Genomic DNA, 20143 nt, shown 5'->3' on the forward strand with positions numbered 1-20143 from the left:
AGGACCCTCTGCCTTTTATTTAATAATTTACTAGCATAAAATGATGCCTCCTTTACTGTTTATAAAAAGCCCTGCGAGCATCCTTGACTGTTGTTGGCAAAGACACTGTACACCGACCCTTTTTTTACTTGAAACTCTTTGTTCTGTTGAGCAATAGCAGGATAATTATTTTAATACATCCCAGCATCCTACAGCTACTTGCAAATATGTAGAGCATTTTTATTTAAAATCCGTGTGGAAGTAGTAAGTCCAAACTTAGAGAACACAGATGGCACTGTAAAGAAAAAAAACGTAAGGTGGATCGGTTTTTACATATCTTACTCTCCTGCATTCCCTTCCCAGGTAAGGTTCAGGAAATGGACAGAGTATAAAACACATGCATTGTGATCAGAGCACTTGTAACTTGCAGTTCTGGCTTCGTTTGCACGTATCCTATCATCTCATTGCTCTTATATAATCTTGGAAGCTTTTTCTGATTCCAAAGATCTTTATCTAGTATGTTCACATACAAAATTATTGCCTTTTTAGTAGAAACGGCCTAGATATTTTGTCATCTTCTGTAGCTCTCTTGGACATGAACCCTTTGCTGCCTGCCAGTATTAACAGGTGTTTGACACGAGACATCTGTGATTCGGGGGCAGTTTGTTGGAGTTGATGGAGAATTGATACCACGCCAGAAAAAGGCGGATAAATCTCCTGGTGGATGAGCTGCCAAGGGCTAGGTGGAAATTGTTCTGAATGTTTTAATGGATATGAAAAGTAAACACTTTTAAAATGTCGTTCCATCACTATCATTCTGCAGTTTTTAAAATGGAAACTATTAGTAGATTAGTATGTGTGCACCATGTTACGGGGAGCTGACTTCATAGCCACTACGTAGCTTGGGAATGGCCCCTGCTCTTTAGCATTAATCAAAATGTAATAGCCAGGAAGTTTCAGAGATGGTGAATGGAGAAAGCCTTACCCTTTATCTCTCTCTTTTCTTTCTGTGTACATAATCTCATGCAGTCTGCCTTTCTGTCAAACTTACAAACTCACTCAGTTTATCTTCCCACTCAGACCAAAGCTTTGGATGAGTCACTCTTTCATTTGCCATCTCCCATTCCTTATAACCTGGAGTTGGAAGCGATGACTGGAGCATTGGGAAATGGGAGCTAGACACTAGCTGTGGGCTTTGGCCAGAGGAAATCTGGAAGGGGACAGTTTTGTTAAAGAAGGCTGAGAACTCAGGTGTGGTCATGGCAGCCCAATGGCTACATAATCCACCCATGTCCCAAAGGCCCAGCCTGCCCACTAGGAAGGTCTGGTTCTGCTAGGGCTTCACTTCACGAGGCCCCCCCCCCGACTGTTTCAGAAGGTGGTGTTAAACCATTGGGTAGATTGTGGACCTTTTGAGGGCAAGCAAAAAGTGAGACTCCCTTAGTTTCTAGGATCATTGGCGTTTTAGTCACCTGTAAGGTCCCCTGGAACGTGGAACTTAACCAGGACTCTAACAGGACTGGGCACCACTTAAGCTCTCTTAAACATATATCTCTTGGAGTGTTCTTGGACCAAGTATGAAACAATAAAGCTTTGAATGAACGGGTAACCATTCATTTACTTAAAGTTAGTTCCTCCCAGTCTATTTTGGGGAGTTGTACTCTGCAGCTCAAGTGGTGCTTCCTCCCACTCATCAAGATTAATGCCATCAGTGCCTACGCTTGGAGCTTGCCCTCTGCTTAATGGGACCGGTGGAGAGCATGGCAAGGTCGAGGCTAGGGAGGCGCTGTTACAGATTCTTCTGGGCTCACAGGGAGGCATTCTAAAGCCAAGCTTCCCAGATGACAGTACGCTCTAGCTGGGTTTCTGATTTACAGTTAAAGTTACTTTGGTGACAAGTTAGCAATCAGGGAGTGAATGAAGGCTCCTTTGGGTAGTTAAGGTGTGGCTCAGAGCCAGGTAGGGATTCCAGGGTACCAAGTTTTCTCCTCAATAGCATTCGTTCTGAGGGTCACCAATGTATTGATCCTAGGGAGTCTCTTTTTTCCCTACTTGTATCGTCATTAGGAAATAGGCTCACTGAGGGGGTGTCCATTTTACTAGACTTTATTCACACCATACTAGTTAAAAGGCTGCACCATAATTCAAAACACCATGTCTAGGGGCAGTGCCAAGATTCTGTTAAAACACAAAATGATTGTTCCCCTGCCTCCCCTCTCCCCCACATCTTATCACTTTCATAACAAACTCCACAATCCTTGAGGCAGCTGACATTTCGGAGTAAGTAGCTCAAGGGTACTTAGCTCAGAAAACAAACGAATGAACAAAATACATCTGATAGCGCGTGTCAGCTGCGGTAGGTGTGACACCGGAGCGAGGGCGTTCACAGGCAGGGCCTGCGTTCTAGGGGGCCCCCTTATTTTCCCCAAACCCATGAGGTGTTTCTCTGCAGCTAGTGTCCCTCTGCCACATTCCCTTTCCCTGAGAACGTAATTTGGTAGCATCAGAAGTTATCATGGTTGTGTCCAAAGGTACGCATCCCCCAGAGCCTGTGGTGCTCACAGGCGCCCAGGGGGTGGGCCCTTCGTACAATCAAGTTGCCTCTCTCGCAGCCAGCTGGCAGCCGTGGGCACCGCGGGAGCCAGTCTGGGAGTGAAACACCTGGAACTGAGGAGCCCTTTTCTCTCCCTCTCCCTCCATCCCACCATCCCTAGCCTTACTTGGAGCTTTGCATCAGAGAAAACAGAATTAACACTGACTTGAGGTTGTTTTCTTTCTTTTCTGCCCTAGTATTACTAGAACCTTTGCATCGGGGAAAACAGAGAAGGTGATCTTTCAAGCACTCAAGGAGTTAGGTCTTCCCAGTGGAAAGGTATTCATTAATTTATTTTATTTTTCAGTCACACTTGCCATTCAATATTATATTTGGGGTGTACAGCCTAGTGGTGAGACATTTGTATAACTTACGAGGTGGTCACCCCAGGAAGTCCAGTTCCCACCTGACACTGTACACCCTTATTGCAATATTACTGACTCTGTTCCCTGTGCTGTGCTTTGCATCCCCTTGACTAATCTGTAGCCACCAATTTGTGCCTCTGAATCTCTTCCCCGCTTCGACCCGGCCCCCCAAGCCCCTCCCCTTTGGAAACCATCAGTTTGTTCTCTGTGAGTTTGTTTCTGTTTTATTGTTCATTTTGTTTGTTAGATTCCACACACAAGTGAAATGATAAGGTATTTGTCTTTCTCTGACTTATTTCAGTTAGCATAAGGTATTGGCTTATTTAATAATGTATTTCTAAAACCATTTCCCTTAACTATATCCTCGTATGCAATAAGCAGATTATGTATATTAAACCAGTCTCAGTTAGATTGAGAATTAGACTCAGTCCGTGTAGTAGTTACTTTTCATTTTCCATCTTTGCTTTTGTTTGCTGGGCATTTTTAACCTCAGTGTTTTCAAATTCAGATAGTGCGCTTCAAAGTGTTTTTGTCAACTTTATTAAGGAAAGGAAATGACTCTTTTGCACAGTTTATAGAAAGCTTATTTTAGAGAAGGCCATCAGCATTGCCTCAACCAAGCACAGTGTCAGCATGAATGATTGACTCATAAATTCAGTTCTTCAAGACACTGGGCTGTGTTTTATGAAGCTCCTCTTCCCCACTAACCATTTGTGTTCATGGCCCTTTGGATTTAAAATAACTGAAATAAATCTATCGACTGCAAGAAAGATTTAAGCCTCTTACTGCTTTAGCAAATCCTATTTGGACTATAAATTTCAGTATGAAAAGTAAATTCTCATAGCGTTGTCCCGAGCCCCTTTATGTGGCCTCGTGAAAATTCACAGCATACGCGTGAGTAAACTTGGGGCTGGGCGTATTGAGCATCCTCGGGGCAGGCATCTGTTTTTGCCCCTCAGGGAGGGAAGAAGGAAATGTTGCTTTTTATTTGCTCTGCGGGGTGTTTGCTGTAGCTGCGGTTTGCCACACACACCACGGCTGGCTGCGTGGTAACTGGAACCGCTCACGTCCACGTGCCGTGTCCTGAGGGCTGGCCTGGCCGAGGCTGGAGGCTGGGGGCTGGAGGCTGGAGGCTGGCCTCTGGCTTCTGCCAGCGACAGTCAGAGATGGAGGCCCGGGATCCCAAGCGCTCATCTCTTTGCTTTGTGACCCTGTCGATTCTTTCCCTCCAAGGAGAACATGTTCCCTGATTTGTGACCCACCGTCTTCTTTTGCAGAATGATGAAATTGAGCCTGCGGCATTTACTTACGAAAAGTTCTATGAACTGACACAAAAGATTTGTCCTCGGACAGATATAGAGGATCTTTTCAAAAAAATGTAAGTTCCATTTAGGAGAAAGTGTCCTGTCAATGCTGTCCTTGTTCGTGTAGATTTTTACAAGTTCAATTGTCATAATAGTTTATTATAGTATGTTGATAGTACCTAGGAATATCTAGTCAGGGTTACATTTTCACCCCTAAGTTTATCCATGTAAAAGTTCACTGATTTTTTGAGAAGATTTTACTTAAGTTGGTGGCAGCACCTGGAACTTTTTTCCCCCTTTGCATTGGCTTTACTAACTACCTACAATTTTAACCTGCTCCTTTAGGTATTAACCTGTTACGTGAACTAACTAGATTCAATTTGGAATGTTGTTATGTTGTTGAAAAGTTCATTCATTCCAGTTATCTCAGATGGATGACTTACATGTTGTTTTTTAAATAATGTCTTTGGATAATGCTAAAGAAGAATGATCTGTGAGCTAGTGGGAGTGTTTTCTTTCCATTGTTGTTGGGTGGTTGTTTTTTTCTTACGGTCCCTGTTTATTTTAATAAGAATGCACCACTACTTCAGGGTTAGACAATAAGTTTAGAATTATCATCAACAAATGTCAACATGTAAATCGTACCTGCTGTAGCATCAAATACAAAAACTTACTTTTTCTAATAAATTTCTTTTCAGCAATGGAGACAAAACTGATTATTTAACGGTAGACCAATTAGTGAGCTTTCTAAATGAAGTAAGCTTTTTCATACATTAACTCCATATGGTCTGTGTGCAGTGCTTGCCCCCTCCAGCCCCCTCGTTGCATGCCCGTGTCATACGCCCTCATTCGCTTCGCTTTGACCTGCTGATCTTTCCATGGTGGCTTTACCAGGTGCAAAAATCAGCCGCTGCGCTTGTGTGTCCGCCCACTCCCCTCACGTTGGCTTTGCACACTGCTTTTTTGTTGGTTTCTTGCTGTGATGTGTAGCTCTGGTTCTGTGTGTGCGTGCAAATTTTTTATGATATATTTATTTAATTAAATGTGTCTGTGTTTTTTGCAAGATGATATTTAAGGTACTTATGGTTTTTTTGTTTTTCCTATTGATCTCATTAAATAGAAAGAGAATGGGTTGAACTTACCACACTATATAGTTGGATTCTCCGTTGCTAACTTTTTCTCATATCTTTGCATGGACTGGAAAGCTTTATTTTTGTCTTTTAATGGATTGCATGTAAGAAAAATGCATAGATTCAAATAGAATATTTTGACTAGAGGCACAATTATATTTCCTGGGTGAAAATATAGTACATATTAGGTCAACTGGATTGCAAGTTAAATTTTTACTTTTTATTTTTATAACATTCTCAGAGCTAAGTTTAGAACATGATTCACTTAACAACCAAAACTGGTTGACAGCATCTGCTTGGGCAGAATAAAAAAATATATTTTAGGACAAGTAAAGGTTGCAGCTTTTATTCTAACTCAAATTAACTTCTTTTTTTCTTTACACGGACCAATAAAAGTAGGTCCTATTCAGAGAAACCCACTGAAGCTCTTGTTAAATCCAAAAAAAGAAAATTCACTCTCCCCCGAACACTTTAATAAGAAGAGTTTCAGTGAGAAATGGACAGTATATTTTTGTTTCAAAACAATTTATGTTAACCATTACACCATATAAAGAGAAAACGTCAGAAAAGACAATATCATGCCAGCCGTGAGGTATTGCCTCAGAGAAGACAACAGGCAGACTGTGACTCGCCAGTGTGTAGAGAGAAATCACGTCTCTGCAAAAGGGCCTCGTTGTCCCTGCCAGGGCTCAGTGACTTCCAATTTATGGGATTGCACGTTAGAAGTTACGGTCACCAGAGCCTGAAAGCACCGATGCGGGAAGGAGAAGGTCGTCCATAGATGAGCAGAGATGCCCACTTCCCAATAAGCCTTTCAGTGCCATACGATGTTTATTTCACTCGAAAACAGTTTAAGTTTTTGCACTCCACTGGTTTTTCCCATGTGAATACCGTGTTCAGAACCTTTACCCAGATATTATCCACACTCTTATGCCACCGTTGCTCAGAAGTTAAATTGCTTTCCTTTGTTTTCCTTAACTCCTTCTCCCTCCTCTGCTTTAAAGAAAAGAAAATTATTGTTCTATTTCCCTCAGCTTCTTCAGGGCACTTTGAGTGTTCGATCATCTTAAATGTTGGTGAGATGGGCAGGAAGCTTGCCTTCTACTAAAGAGGAAAGACACTTTAGTGAAGAGTAGAAAATCCACCGCGTCATCCATTTGGCACTTCCTAACAAAACACGTCTTGTGGGCACGGGGGTAAAGCTAGCACCCAGCCGTATATTACAATTTGCACTTCACTCGGCCACTGAAGGGACAATTCTGATGTCTGAGGATAGGTGCTTCATCTGTGGGTCCCTGTATTTCATGCCTTTCCTTTTATGGGTTGTTTTTGTAGGCCTACCCAGTACTCACTCTTGTCATTCTTATAAGTCTAAGGACATAACATTTAACTTTTAAAAGATATGATCACCCCTACTTTCTTGCTCTGCCATCCAAATTCTTTCTTAAATACCTGTTATTTGGTAAGCTTTTATCCATCACTGTTGCAGTGGCCAGTAGCTCTCATTTGTCGTTTATGTTTCCTTCTGTTTGGCTTCTCATTAACAGTAAGGAAGCACCTTTAATTTGGGGGTGGGACTGATGGAATCAGTGTGATTCTACGTTGATTTCTTGAGGTCACAGAGACTACAAGACAGTGTAGGAAAGTGTACAGACTTTATTTTTAATCAGTGTCCACCCTGAATTTTATGCCTTTTCTATCCTAGTGACTCAACTGGAAGAACTAGACAAACATCTGAATGTCTCCTTGAAGAAGCTTTGCCAAACTTAGGGAATGTTCTGCCAGCTCCTTGCACCCTGTCCTTTGAGTCCTACCATTGTCTCTCTCATCTCTCCAAAATCAAAGCATGCTTTAGGCAGAGCGCCTTCGAAACCCATACTGAAAGGAGACAGGGTTCACTCCAGAAGGCAGCAGGCGTTGGAATGTAAGGGTCTATGAGTCCAAAAGCTTAGACCTAAATATTTTCAAAATACCTTAGCCACAGTCTCAACAAGCCAGAATTCAATGTTTAGCAGAAGCCAGGATTATGCGATAAGACAAAGAAAAATAAATGAGCCCCATGACGCAAAAAGACAAGGTTCTGCTCTCACTCTTTGCTGATGATGATTATATATCCTGAGTATTACAAACTATCAACTGAAAAACTCTTTGAATAAATAAGAGAGTTTAGAAAGGTAACCAGAGACATGGTCAAGAAAGCAAAAATCAATAGACGTGTACACCAGCATTAACCCGTTAGAACAAGGGGGAAAGTTCTGTTTTGTTAGAAAAGCCATCCTGCCTCTCACCACCCTCCAGCTTGTAAATCTCTTCACTCTTTATGAAATTTTCTCTTAGTGTATTAATGTGTATCTCCAGGAAACTGGAAGGAGAGGAGGAGAGATGGTCGACCATTTACTGCCTTGGTTGCCATGTAGGGCTTGTACCACCTTTTGCCTCTCCATGCCATTCAGCACTTACTAGCTTTTCCCCAATAGCTTTAGACGTGCTCCTCGCCGCCTTCTCTGTACCTCTTTGTTTACTGCTCCCCAAAGTGTGGTCCCTGGATGCAGCATAAGTGTCCTCTGGGAGCTTGTTAGAAATGCAGAATCGTGGGTCCCACCCAGTTGTGCCAGTTGGAATCCGCATTTAACAAGATTCCCAGGGGATTTGCCGGCAGGTGAATTTTGTGAAGCATGTCCTAGTGAGTCACGGGGCCCCCCTTGAATGCCTGGCGTAAGGGGGGAAAATGTGAGGGCAGCAGGTACCTTCTGTCGCTGGCCATGGTGAACTTCATTATGGAAACCCACCACTCAGAGCTACAATTTTGCCACAGCTGTTTCTTGTTCCCTTTCAGTAGCCTGAGGGAGACTTTCTTTGCTTATATTATGAAAATATCAAACTAGCATCGAGGAGAGCGGGGGGTGGCACTTAGTATGAGCCGCCCAGGGTCAGACACTGTTATCTCAGCCCTGTGGATGTGGCAGCACTAATTAAAACCTCCAGGCTCCTATTAGTTTCCCTGTTTCTAATGAGAAGCTAGATTGATTTTAGTTTTACCTTCCTCCTTTTTTAAAAATATATCTTTATTGATTTCAGAGAGAGGAGGGGAGAGGGAGAGAGAGAGACAGAAACATCAATGATGAGAGAGTCATTGATGGGCTGCCTCCTGCACGCCCCCCACTGGGGATCGAGCCCACACCCCGGGCGTGGGCCCCGGCCGGGAATCCAACTGTGACCTCCTGGATCCTAGGTCGATGGTCAGCCGCTGAGCGACGCCCGGCAGGGCTCGCCTTCAGCCTTTATTTGACTTCTTAGAAGGTGACAGCAACTGAGGGTCTGCAGAATTGAGAGATGCTTGGGGAGCAGGAGGGAAAATCAAAATAAGCAAAAGAAGAAAAAGACCTTACGCCTCCATAAGAAGAAGAAATTGGCTTTAGTTTCTTGCTGCTGGTAACCTTCCCCCTGCATTAAGCGTATTATATCATCATATTAGGCCTAAACCTGATTTTTAAATTTTATTTATTTTTCAGTTGAGGGAATGTGAGGAAGGACCCCAGACACTTTCCATTTACGTATCTTTATTCCCTGATGCTAGGCAAAGAGAGAAGAGGAGTTATTTAGTCTTACGTGTAAGCCTACCCTTGGCAATTATTCTTTTATTTCCTTTGTCTCTCTTTTGAATATTATTTGTGTCAACATCCCTCCCTCCCAGTGCTGCCTGGATTGAAGCCTGTTGGTGCCTCTTCTCAGAACAGTAAGGGAGGAGCCCGTGAACTCCTCATTTACTTGGGCACGTTCTGTGGCCTATTTTTTGGAAGTTGTTTAGAATCTCATTTTACAAAACTCTGGAGATCATGCGGAGAGCTCCTGGATGTGCTGCTTCCCCGAGCCCCACCTGAGAAACCGAGGGCCCGCCCCTCGGAGCTGTAAAGCGTTGGTCTCCACGCTTCTGTCCGGGGGATCTGTTCTGCAGCTTCATTACTCTGAGATCACCTGGAAATGAGCTGCCTCCTCTTTGCTGTTTTTTGTTTTGTGGGTTTTTTTTTTCATTTAAAAATTATAGTTTTGTGACTCTAACGCAAGTCTCAGCATTCATTTCCTTTCCTTTACATTACCCAGATTGCACCGTACTTCCTTTTTGAAATGCGAACATTTTAGGGAAAGCCAAAGATTGTTTTCTGGTGCAGCAGTTGCAAAAACAACTGCAACTTCCTGTTGTGTCTTCTTAATGCTTATGTGCTGCAAATGTAGACTAGGGAATTATGACGCATCCGTCTTAGGACCTGGTTTTCCTGGCTGTTGCTTCTGCTAGGCAGGATGTTCAAGTGACTATCATGCCGTGGGACGAAATTTAAAGGGGTTTAAATGGGAGAATATCTCAACATTTAGGATTCTTTTATCCTGGTACCACTTAGGTACTTTTTAAAAACAATATTCAAATATGTTAAAAGGTATACCTTTACATGTTAAAGCAGTGCTTCTTAACTTGGAGCCCATCAAAAATCAACCAGAAGGCTTGTTAAAAACAAATTCATAGGCTCCCAGCCAGAGGATCAGATTTGGGGGGGACTGTGTTGGGACCCCAGAATTAGCATTTCTAACAAGCTCCCAGGTGAGAGTGGTGCCATTGGTGCCATTCACAGATCACACCATTGGTAATGCTGAGTTAGAGTGCACACATATGTGCATGTAAACAGCACATAAGAATGTCTGGATTCCCTCTCCTCCTTTCCCTAACGCTCATCTCTTCTCTCCCCTGTAGCTGAATCCCTTCTTCCTCTCACTTTTTAATTCATATGGATTGGCCCCATCATCTCCATGAATCCAGAATATCTACCAATGACCATATCTTTAAATCAAAAGACTTCATTTTAGCATGGAAGGGAAACCCAGTGGCCAGCCATGCGCGTAACTGCAGTGGGCCTATAGAAAGGGCCCTTGTCCCGCACCCCTCTTCATCCCTGAGGTTATTTGCAGAGGCAGACGGGAGAAGGAATGTGCCTGGAAAGAGTCTTTTCTTCGTTTGTTGGTTTGGTTTTGAAATGAACCAACAGAGGGGTGGTGCCTGTCATCTCCTGGAAGAGCGAGCTCTCGAGTTGCACAAGGGCACCCGTTTCCTGAACCGGGTGTCGCAGGCCTCCCTGCCTGGCCCTCAGTCCCCCTCGCGGTTCCCCGAACACCCAAAGCTCTCGTTCTTGCTGGTCTCAAGGCCTGTTATTAATGCAGAGTTTCCGCTCTCGCACACGCATGGATGTGAGCTGTTGTAAGCCGTAATTTCTTAGATGGCACCAGAAGCATGCCTCATTGGGATAAACTGACAAAAAAGATATCGATTCCTTCTGAGTGAACGCTCAACCCGGTGGGGAGGTGGGAGGACCGGACCAGGCCGGGCCACAGTTTTAGGAACTCACATCAAACTTTCTGTTGGCCAAAGGCATTTATTCCGTGTAATCCCCTTTCCAAATTATCACTTCAAAATAAACAGGGAAGGAAAATCCATATGAACTTTTAACAGCTGTTTCTTACATACATTTTCAATGGTGTTTTCCCAAAGTCTGTGCATATATTTGGGTAAAGAGTTGTTGTCAAAGTCCTACCTATTGACCAGGTTTTGCTCACATCTGCTTACCTGCCATGTTCCATTGAAGTCTGTTTTATTTATTTATTTGGTGGGTGACCAGGATAGCAGCGTTCGGTCCTCTAATCCACAGTGGACAGTAAGGACATTTAATGGACCCACTGCTGCCTCCAGGTATAGACAGACAGACAGACAGACACACACACACCCACACATAGGCCTGCAGCTGAGTCAGTTAGTGATTTGACCTTGTTTCATCCTTGCTCTGAAGTTAGAATCACAGGCGGTAGGAACAGCATTGCTCCTGGTGCCTCATGTACCACCCCGGGCATCTAAGTGCTGACTGGGAAAGCATGAATGACGTCACCACGCTCCTGAGTGCCTTAGTCATTCATGTCCTCTCTGCCCAGAGAATGTCCTCAGGGCAAACAGAGTTACATTTCTGAACTATTGATATTTAAATACAGATTTTTATATTGTTTATAGCTTGCAAATATCCTTGTGGTGATTAATTTTCATCATTATTAAAATTGGTTCATTTTGATAAATATTTACTCAAGAAAACGAAGATTTCAGAGTGCCCAAGAAATCTTTTATTGATGTGGAAAAATAGAATAGAAATGAAATGATGTTTGCCTATCTTAGGGGATTTTATTACTGTTTTTGTTTTGACACTTAAAGTAGTATATTATCTATTTGAACTATTTTGTTTTTTTCAATTTTTGCTTTCATTTTTTTCTTTAAAAAAATTTTTGACCTCACTTTTCATAGACATTTATGCCAAATGTCTTACCTGTGGGATGGGAACAAGAAGACAGTGCAGCTGGCATGTGCACCATGTCACGTGTCCTTCCATTTTTGAAGAAAAGCAAAGTAGATTCTGTATTCTCCCGCTCCAGCTCAGTGAGGGGAACCAACCAAGTACTTCCAAATTTGGAGTTTTTTGAAGTATATTTTAGGGAGAAAGGAAGGCAATGAAATCCTATCTTTGTAACTATAAATATGATATTATAAATATATCTTGTTTTAGATATTACATGCTTGAGTAGTGTGTAACACCATAAAGGCGAGAAATGTCAACCTAAATGGAGTTATTTTCTCATCATAGCATCAACGAGACCCTCGACTCAATGAAATTTTATTCCCATTTTATGATGCTAAAAGGGCAATGCAGATCATTGAGATGTATGAGCCTGATGAAGACTTGAAGACAAAAGGTAATAAACATGAAAAAAAGTTTTTTCCTTTATGAAAAAAATGCAAGAATATATGCAACTTCTAAAGTCCTTGGAATTTTAGTTAAAAGTATCTTTAAGTGCCTTGGAACGCCCTAGAGCCAAAGATTGGTAACTGGATGATTTTTTTCCCCTCTGAGTTGGTAAAAATTTTACCTTATATCAAAATTTCTCCATGCTGCCTGAATTAAAAAGTTATATTATTGTATATTAAAAACACATTGCAGTGGTATTCCCCCAGGTTCTTTCTTGTATTGTTTAATGCTTGTATTGCATAATACTCAACATGTAAAAATGCCAAATACAATCTCTGTTTGCAATCTTTGAAAAGAATTCCATTTCCTACAAAAACCTACATGTTCTTTTTTGCCCTTTGGTTTTGCCAAGCCTAGTACATGAAACACTTTATCTGACAAGCCTTCTCACCCTTCATTTGACCTCTAGCATGGAAAGTAAATGCAATTAATATGAAGTTAAACACTCAGGAATAAATTTAGCAAATTGGTGGCGATTTTGAACCTTTGCCCCCTCCAATAAAACTTCAGAAACGATGTGTTGGCCACAGACCTGTTCCTTTCCCAGCCTAGAAATTGGTACCATTATCCACCCAGCTCTTCAAGCCAAAACCCTTGGAATCATCCTCAGCTTGTTTTGTTCTTTCCTATCACCTCTAATTTATCAGCAGAATCTGTAAGATCTGTATGCAAAATAAATTCCAGATAAATCATTCCTTGTTATCTCCACCTTTACCAGACTTTCTGAGCCTACATCATCTCTCCCTGGATAATGCCAGTGGACCCCTAATTAGTCTTCTTTCTGCTCAGTGCCCTACAATTAATGCTCCACACAGCAGCCAGAGTAAACCTTTCCAAACCAAATCCAATCATATTATTCCACCCTTCAAAACCCTCCAAAGGCTTCTCAGCACACTTAGGATAAAATCCAAAGTACTAAGGGAAGATTGAAGTCCAACTGACGTATCCTTTGGCTGCCTCTCCAACCTCATTTCCATCAGCTTTTCCCTTTGTCATACACTCCTGCCAAGAGCTTTGTACTTGCTAAACCTTCTGCCTGGGACGGGGTCCCCCCGGGTCGTGTGCATGTGGCTTGCTCCCCATGCATAAATGTGACCTCTTCAGAATGGCTTTTGTGGTCACATATCTAACACAGCATCTTGGTCACTCTTGGTCCACTTTCATTCCCTGATTTCTGTTTCCTTCTAGCACTTTCTTGACATTATATTATACTTATATTTACTTGTTAATTTATTTGTTCTCTTGCCCATATTATATGAGTTTCATGAAGGAGAGGCTTGTCTGTCTCTTCTGTCACTGCATCTATCCCAGGGCCCTGAAAAGCTCTTGCTCTTAGAATAAACACATGTGCCCAGAAAGCAGAGGCACACGTTTTTATTGCAGTATTTTTAATTATAATTAGAAATGACCTAAATATTCATCAACAGAATAATGGACAATAAGCTACGGCATATTTATATCTGGACGACTATACACGCCACTCTACATACTGTACATTAGTCAGTGAAAAATAAATGAACAAGAGCTGCTTATATTAACTGGACAAGTCCCAAGAAAATATAGATTAAAACTAGCAAGTTGATAACACAGAGTGGGATATCTTTCATATAAATTTTTAAATATTTAAAACTACTGAACGTTTGGATAAATGCATATGTAGTAAAGTTGTGAAACCATTTTGGGAATGTTAAACACAAAAATTAGAGTAGTGGTTGTCTACATTGGAGTAGAAAGATGGAATTGAATGGAACCGAGGGTGGAGTACACAGGGCTTGGCAAAGGCATCTGTAAGCATGTATTCCTTAATAAAAATGTAGAGCAAATGAGGTCAGATGTTAGCATCTGACAGAGCTGTGGTGTAGGTCCCTGACTATTTATTATGCTCTTATCTGTGCTTTCCTGTAAGCTCAAAATCAGTTTGTAATTTGCAAATGCTTAAATAAAAACAAAAGGCTGAAGCCGTCAGTGGTTGCTAAGACAGGAGAAGATGCAGAAATACCGACTGCCTCTCCCGCAGTTACCATGAGCCCTGTCCCCACGCCAGAAAGGAGTGACTGAGAGGAACAGTAGCTCATGGGGCCACATTTCAGCAACAACTGCAAGCTCTTCTCACTAGTCCCATACCCAGCTTTTAAGTAAAATGGGAAAATTGAATTTTTTATATCCAGAGAGGCCACTAACCCTTTCCCCAGTCTGGTGAGAATAGTGCCTTATCGTTGAGTGCATTCCAGTTTTTAAGAGCTCCTCTTATGCTCTCATTTACCATTCCCGACAGTCCTGGAAGGCAGGCGTTGCCAGTGCTTCCCCCCATTTGACAGGAGAGAAAGCTGAGACCCAGGAGCGTAAGGAGTGAGTGGCAGAGGCAGAGCTAGACCACGGTCCCTTTGACCCCTTGGTCAAGGTCACCGCAGCTCCTGGCACTGTGCTTCTGAGCCCCGGGAACTGTGCGCCCTGCCATCGTGGGCATGGACGCAGAATGAATGCATCAGGTTACTTGTAATGTGCAGCTACGTCATTTCTTTCAAGTCCTGAATAATGAAGGTTCTTAAGAAAGGGCCTCTGAAGAAGTTTGTCCTCTCCCTGTTTAAGCTGCTCCGGCCTCCGTGAGTAGGACACGGCGTGTACCTAACAAAGCCATGGTCTGCTAAGATGCTCTTCTTTCCCCCAGGCCTGATATCAAGTGATGGATTTTGCAGATATCTGATGTCCGATGAAAACGCTCCCGTCTTCCTAGATCGTCTAGAACTTTACCAAGAAATGGACCACCCCCTGGCCCACTACTTCATCAGCTCTTCCCACAACACCTATCTCACCGGCCGGCAGTTCGGCGGGAAGTCTTCGGTGGAGATGTACAGACAGGTCCTCCTGGCCGGGTGCAGGTCAGAGGCCAGGACGGCTGCTGTCGTTTCGTATATGGTGCCCTTTTACTTTTCTCTAGAACAAGGGACGTGGTATTAAAGTGAAATGGACACTGGTCCCTCTCTGAAAGGGATTATGGTGGTCAGTAAACCTCAACAAAGGGAGGACAGTGTCTGTTCCACAAAGGCCTAGAGTCCTCCTGTGGGCCAAAAGGTATTCTCTACTGTAAATTTAAAGTATTTTCTAACAATTACAAAAATATGCATATTTTAGGACGTGAATCGTGCTGTTTCCTATTGGCCACAGGCACTTGAAAATTTAGCTTTAATGTTAAAACTTCTAAAATTTCATTCTCTGAGAATAAAGATGATTGAAAATTGTTTTCCTTTTACAGAAATTGGCAAATATTTGAGGCTTAAAATATGATAAAAATGCTGAAAGTGAAAAATAAATTGTGATTTTTTTTTTCTTCGTTATCAATAACAGATACCTTATTTTCTCTACCTGCTGCCTTTTTCAGTATTTTAAAAGAAATATTTTAAAAGAAATTAGCAGCATCAGTATTTCTATCTCTGAATACTTGAGTATGAACTGCTGAAATGATGAGAACATTTTCTCTGATGGCCAAAGTAATATTGCCCCACCTAATGAAATTAAAAAATTATTCTTTAACATCATCTAAAATGCAGCCCATATTTAAATGTCCCCAGTTGTCCCCAAATTGTCTTTATAGTAGCTTAGTCACAATTAGAATTTCATACAGAACCACACCGGTTGTTATCTCTGGAAGTGTCTTTTAGTCTCCGACAGTCCCTTTTTGATGATGCCAAACTGCTAAAGAGAATGTGACTTTAGCCTGCGTACTCCATGAAATAATCATGTCACCTAATTCATTCCGTTTTCTACTTCTGTCAGAAAACAGCTTACTTTGGTTTCTTCTAATTTTTACACACACTGTGTTATTGGAAGAGTCCAATATTGTAATTTCGCTGTGTTCCTAGATGTGTCGAGCTTGACTGTTGGGATGGAAAAGGTGAAGACCAAGAACCGATAATAACTCATGGAAAAGCAATGTGCACAGATATTCTTTTCAAGGTGGGTTTTAAAATTACATAGCCTCTCCTGTCTCCTGTGGAAATAAGCGGTGTGGGGAAAAAACAAGATTTGTTTTCTCAAGCATTTTACCTCCATGTTCCTTTCTCCCAGTTTTGAGGTGAAACAAGAAAAATGTTTTCTCCACTTAGTGTCCCCACCTTCATGCCGCTTTTCCTGCCTTCACATGCTGACAGTGCTATAGCCTGAGGCCTTCCTGGAGGCGGGAGGAGCAGAAGAGTGGTCGGTTGGGAGGCTCGCTGGGCCCAAAGCTCCCCTGCGCCCCCAGGTGAACTCTGAACCTGTCCAGGCAGATTGTCGAGCAAGGGCCTAGCCTGCCGTGTAGGGAAACTGTCTTCAGTTAATAGCACCGTAATTTTGGCGAAGGAAAAGATAGGTGCGAAAAGAATGATCATTAACCCTTAACTGCACCTGGGTCCGTGTGCAGGGAACTCGCCCTGTAGAGGTGTCAGGGTAAATGGGTTCTTCAGGTCTGAATTGCCAGAGCTGACTTTCGGAAAGGCTCAGAGTAATGGTCTCTGATAGGTTTCAGGTGCCTTAATTTTTTTTGCTCATCTCATTAACACTCTTTTATTTTTAAAGGATGTTATTCAAGCCATCAAGGAAACTGCATTTGTCACATCTGAATATCCTGTAATTCTCTCCTTTGAAAATCACTGCAGGTAAATGATCCATCCTACTCCAGATCTCTAAGGGTTATTTCCTAATCCCCCATCTCCACTTCTGCTCCACATCTTTTTAAATAACTGAATAGTTTGTTTGGTCTTAGGCAACGCATAGTCAATCTTATGTCAAAAAAAAGCGAAAAAGAAAGAAAACCCCAATCTACTACTGCGCCCCACCTCCAAAAAAATAAATAAATAAAACTGAGTCAGCTTAATGTGTTTTAGAGATGCTTTCTCTAAACAAAAGGGCAGATATCAGGACACTGTGCCCAGGGTTACACTGAGTTGGAAGACTTGGCAATATATTTGAAATCAGACTGCATGAACTTGAAAGACATTTTTTATTCTGTTTTCCAGCTCTTAGTGTGAGGGCAGAATGCACTTGTTTTTTTAAAGACACCGGTTAAAGTTTGTGGTATGTGACAGTACATCTTAGTGAGCATCAGGAGGACAATCGTGCATTTTGTAGAGTGGAAGTCTTTAATCCCCTCAGAATGAGTGTTTCTTCTTCTTGGATGGATGTTTGAATTTACAAATGCCAGTTCTTTCTTTCCAGCAAATATCAACAGTACAAGATGTCCAAATATTGCGAAGATCTATTTGGGGATCTCCTGTTGAAACAAGCACTTGAATCGCATCCAGTATGTATTTTTAGTTAAACATATTTCTAACATGAATGAATTTGTTTTGAAATTAATTTCTAAGGGGTCAAGTACTTCTGGAGGACTAATGCTAAAAGATCTTCATATTTGTTTAAATTTGTTGGTACAGAAAGCTTTCATTGTACTTCAGAGGTATGTGTAGAGAGAGACATAAAATAAACATTGGGTTCAGTTTAATTCAGAATACCCTGGGGTCTTTTGGTTTCCGAGATCTCTGCCTTAAAATGTCATGAAGTGCCCACTGGTCAAGGATCTAGACTCAGCAGTCATTCTCAACTTTAGTTACGCGTTAGGACCACCTGGGGAAACTTAAAAACACCTTTGCCAAGGCCCCAGTCAGAGATTCTGATTTAGTTGATCCAAGGTCAGGCCTGAGATGGTGTGTTTTAAAAGCTCATCAGGTGAGTCAAATGCGCACCCAGGGTTCAGCACCCACAGGAGCCTGTTGCTACGGAAGTTCACAGATTGAAGTCATAGGAGCCTGAAGTTCAAGCTCTCAACTCCAAAGTAAATACTTGGGCGATGTTTTATGCATATTTTTTGAGTTTCACTTTTATATCTACTCATTCCTTCATTAAGCAAATAAATGTTAACCTGTGGACCATTGATAGGTTTTGTAGGGTCTGTAAACTCATTTTAATTGCGCATAGTATTTTTATATAAACATTCAAGAGCTCATCACATTTTACAAAGATCTGTAACCCCAAGTGGTTAAGACCCGCTGTCACAGATCTTATGAATAGCAAGTCTGCTGATGGAATTAAGGGATAAAACAGTGTTCAGTGGTAAAGTTTTCCCCACGGTTGACAAGCAGCTGATGGACCCGGACATGGTGGCTTGAAGTGGCCGTAGAACATTGCAATGACTGTCATGAAGAGAGGTGTTTCGTGTTACCTGTGAACACATCCAGTGGTTGAACAATGAGTTTTTTTCAGAGGAAGCTCAAAAAGTATATAGGAGCCCGGCCGGGCGTGGCTCAGCGGTGGAGCATCGACCTGGGATCCAGGCGATCGGGGTTCGATTCCCGGTCAGGGCACATGCCCAGGTTGCGGGCTGCAGCCGATCAATGACTCTCTCATCATTGATGTTTCTCTCTCTCTCCCTCTCCTTTCCTCTCTCTGAAATCAATAAAGATATATTTTTTAAAAAAAGTATATAGGAGACAAGGAGATTGCTTCCTTGGCGCCCACCCCCTCCCTCTCTTCAGTTCCCTGAAGCCACACCCTGCGCCTGCCCACGAGTCACCGCCTGTTTCCCTGCGCACTGGCCTGACTCAGCTGCCTGCCGCGCCGGCAGCCTTTCCCCAGGGAGGGCTCCGGCCATGGGGCCTGCTCTGCCCCCGGGTGAGAGACAGATCAGAAGTGCCAGAGAATTAACACCCCACCCCATGCTCCCTCACTCTTCAGGGGGGATAACTCCGAGCACATGTTTCCCGCCATCCCCCAGGGTTCCCCAGCAGATCGTGCTCCAGGCGCCCAGAGTGATAACTTGCCTGATAACTCACCCTTGGTTGGCTGCCTGTCTTCTTTTTATCACCTTCCCACTCCTCTTGGAGTTGCCCGGGGCAGCCTCCCAAATAAACCACCAGTGCATGAATCCTTGTGTTGAACTGATTCGAAGGGAACCCAAACTAAGAATCATCCTTTTTTTTTTTCTCTTTTTTTTTTCACGGAGGCCCTCTGTTTATTTTATTGTATTTTTTGGTTGGGCTAAGGTGCTTGCTTTTGTAGAAAGACCAGTGTGTTCTCTGTGAAGTGACATGCACATAGATAAAAAGTGTTATGAGAAGTGTAAGTAATATAAATGGGAGTGAGACCTGCTCCCTGAACTAAAGAGCTTTGAATCATGGGGTGGGGGGGAGGGGAGGAAATAAGTGTAAAAACATAATTAAAAAGAAGGTGGCCTATGATGTGTTGAATATTTATTAGAGTTATACAGGTTCAAGAGAGAGCGCTGGGGAGTGGACCAGCTTACAGCAGGCTTCCCAAAGGAAGCAGGATTTCAGCAAAGTGTTTCATTTGAGGCAGTGCAGATGTAGGCATACATAGTGCCTTGCCTATTATAAGTAGTATAAAACTTAGTTTTGAAAATGAATGGATACCTGGAAGGGTGAATAGGTAAGAGTGGGCGGGTGGATGGATTGGTGGGTGGGTGGGTATATAGGTGGATAGATGGGAAATGGGGACTGGATGGCTACATATGGCACAGTTCTGTGGATTAGAGGTAACAGAAGAAAGGGACACTTCCTTTGCCGAGTAAATCCAAGCATATGAAACCATAGTAGAGGCCAGATTTCAGTAATTAAGACCACTCCCTTCTTGTTTCCCTTGTGGAACCCACAAAACCATAGTCCCAAGTATTGAGGTTGGATCACACTGTGCAGCCCAGCACTTGGGGGGATCAGGGGAAACTCTTGCGCTTGGAAAAGCCAATTCTCACCTGAGCTGGCGCAGTGATTCTTTGTACTCTACCAGATATGTAAAAGGAGCAAAGCCTGAGTTTGGACAGGAGCTCCTCCCCGACACCACCCGAGGGCGGACCCGGCTCCGCTGGGGAAGGTGGGACAGCTCCTGTGCCCTGGGGGCTGTGTGAATGTCCAGTTTGCCACAGTGGTCGAAGGCCCCCGTGGGATGCGGGCTAACA

At 42.8% G+C, this 20143-nt stretch overlaps 1 protein-coding gene across 1 annotated transcript in view; it reads left to right on the forward strand.

Moving 5' to 3' along the window:
- The window catches only part of PLCB4 (phospholipase C beta 4), a 301590-nt gene that overhangs the window by 226615 nt on the left and 54832 nt on the right, over positions 1-20143 (forward strand). Inside the window, exons 8-15 of the mRNA XM_087818864.1 lie at positions 2770-2851; positions 4215-4315; positions 4940-4997; positions 12040-12148; positions 14870-15080; positions 16062-16155; positions 16756-16835; positions 17395-17479. Of these exons, the coding sequence (XP_087674990.1) occupies positions 2770-2851; positions 4215-4315; positions 4940-4997; positions 12040-12148; positions 14870-15080; positions 16062-16155; positions 16756-16835; positions 17395-17479 (820 nt within the window). The remainder of the gene's footprint in view (positions 1-2769; positions 2852-4214; positions 4316-4939; positions 4998-12039; positions 12149-14869; positions 15081-16061; positions 16156-16755; positions 16836-17394; positions 17480-20143) is intronic.

The sequence above is a fragment of the Miniopterus natalensis genome, chromosome 7 (assembly GCF_054644295.1).
Source record: "Miniopterus natalensis isolate mMinNat1 chromosome 7, mMinNat1.hap1, whole genome shotgun sequence".
Classification (NCBI taxonomy): Eukaryota; Metazoa; Chordata; class Mammalia; order Chiroptera; family Miniopteridae; genus Miniopterus; species Miniopterus natalensis.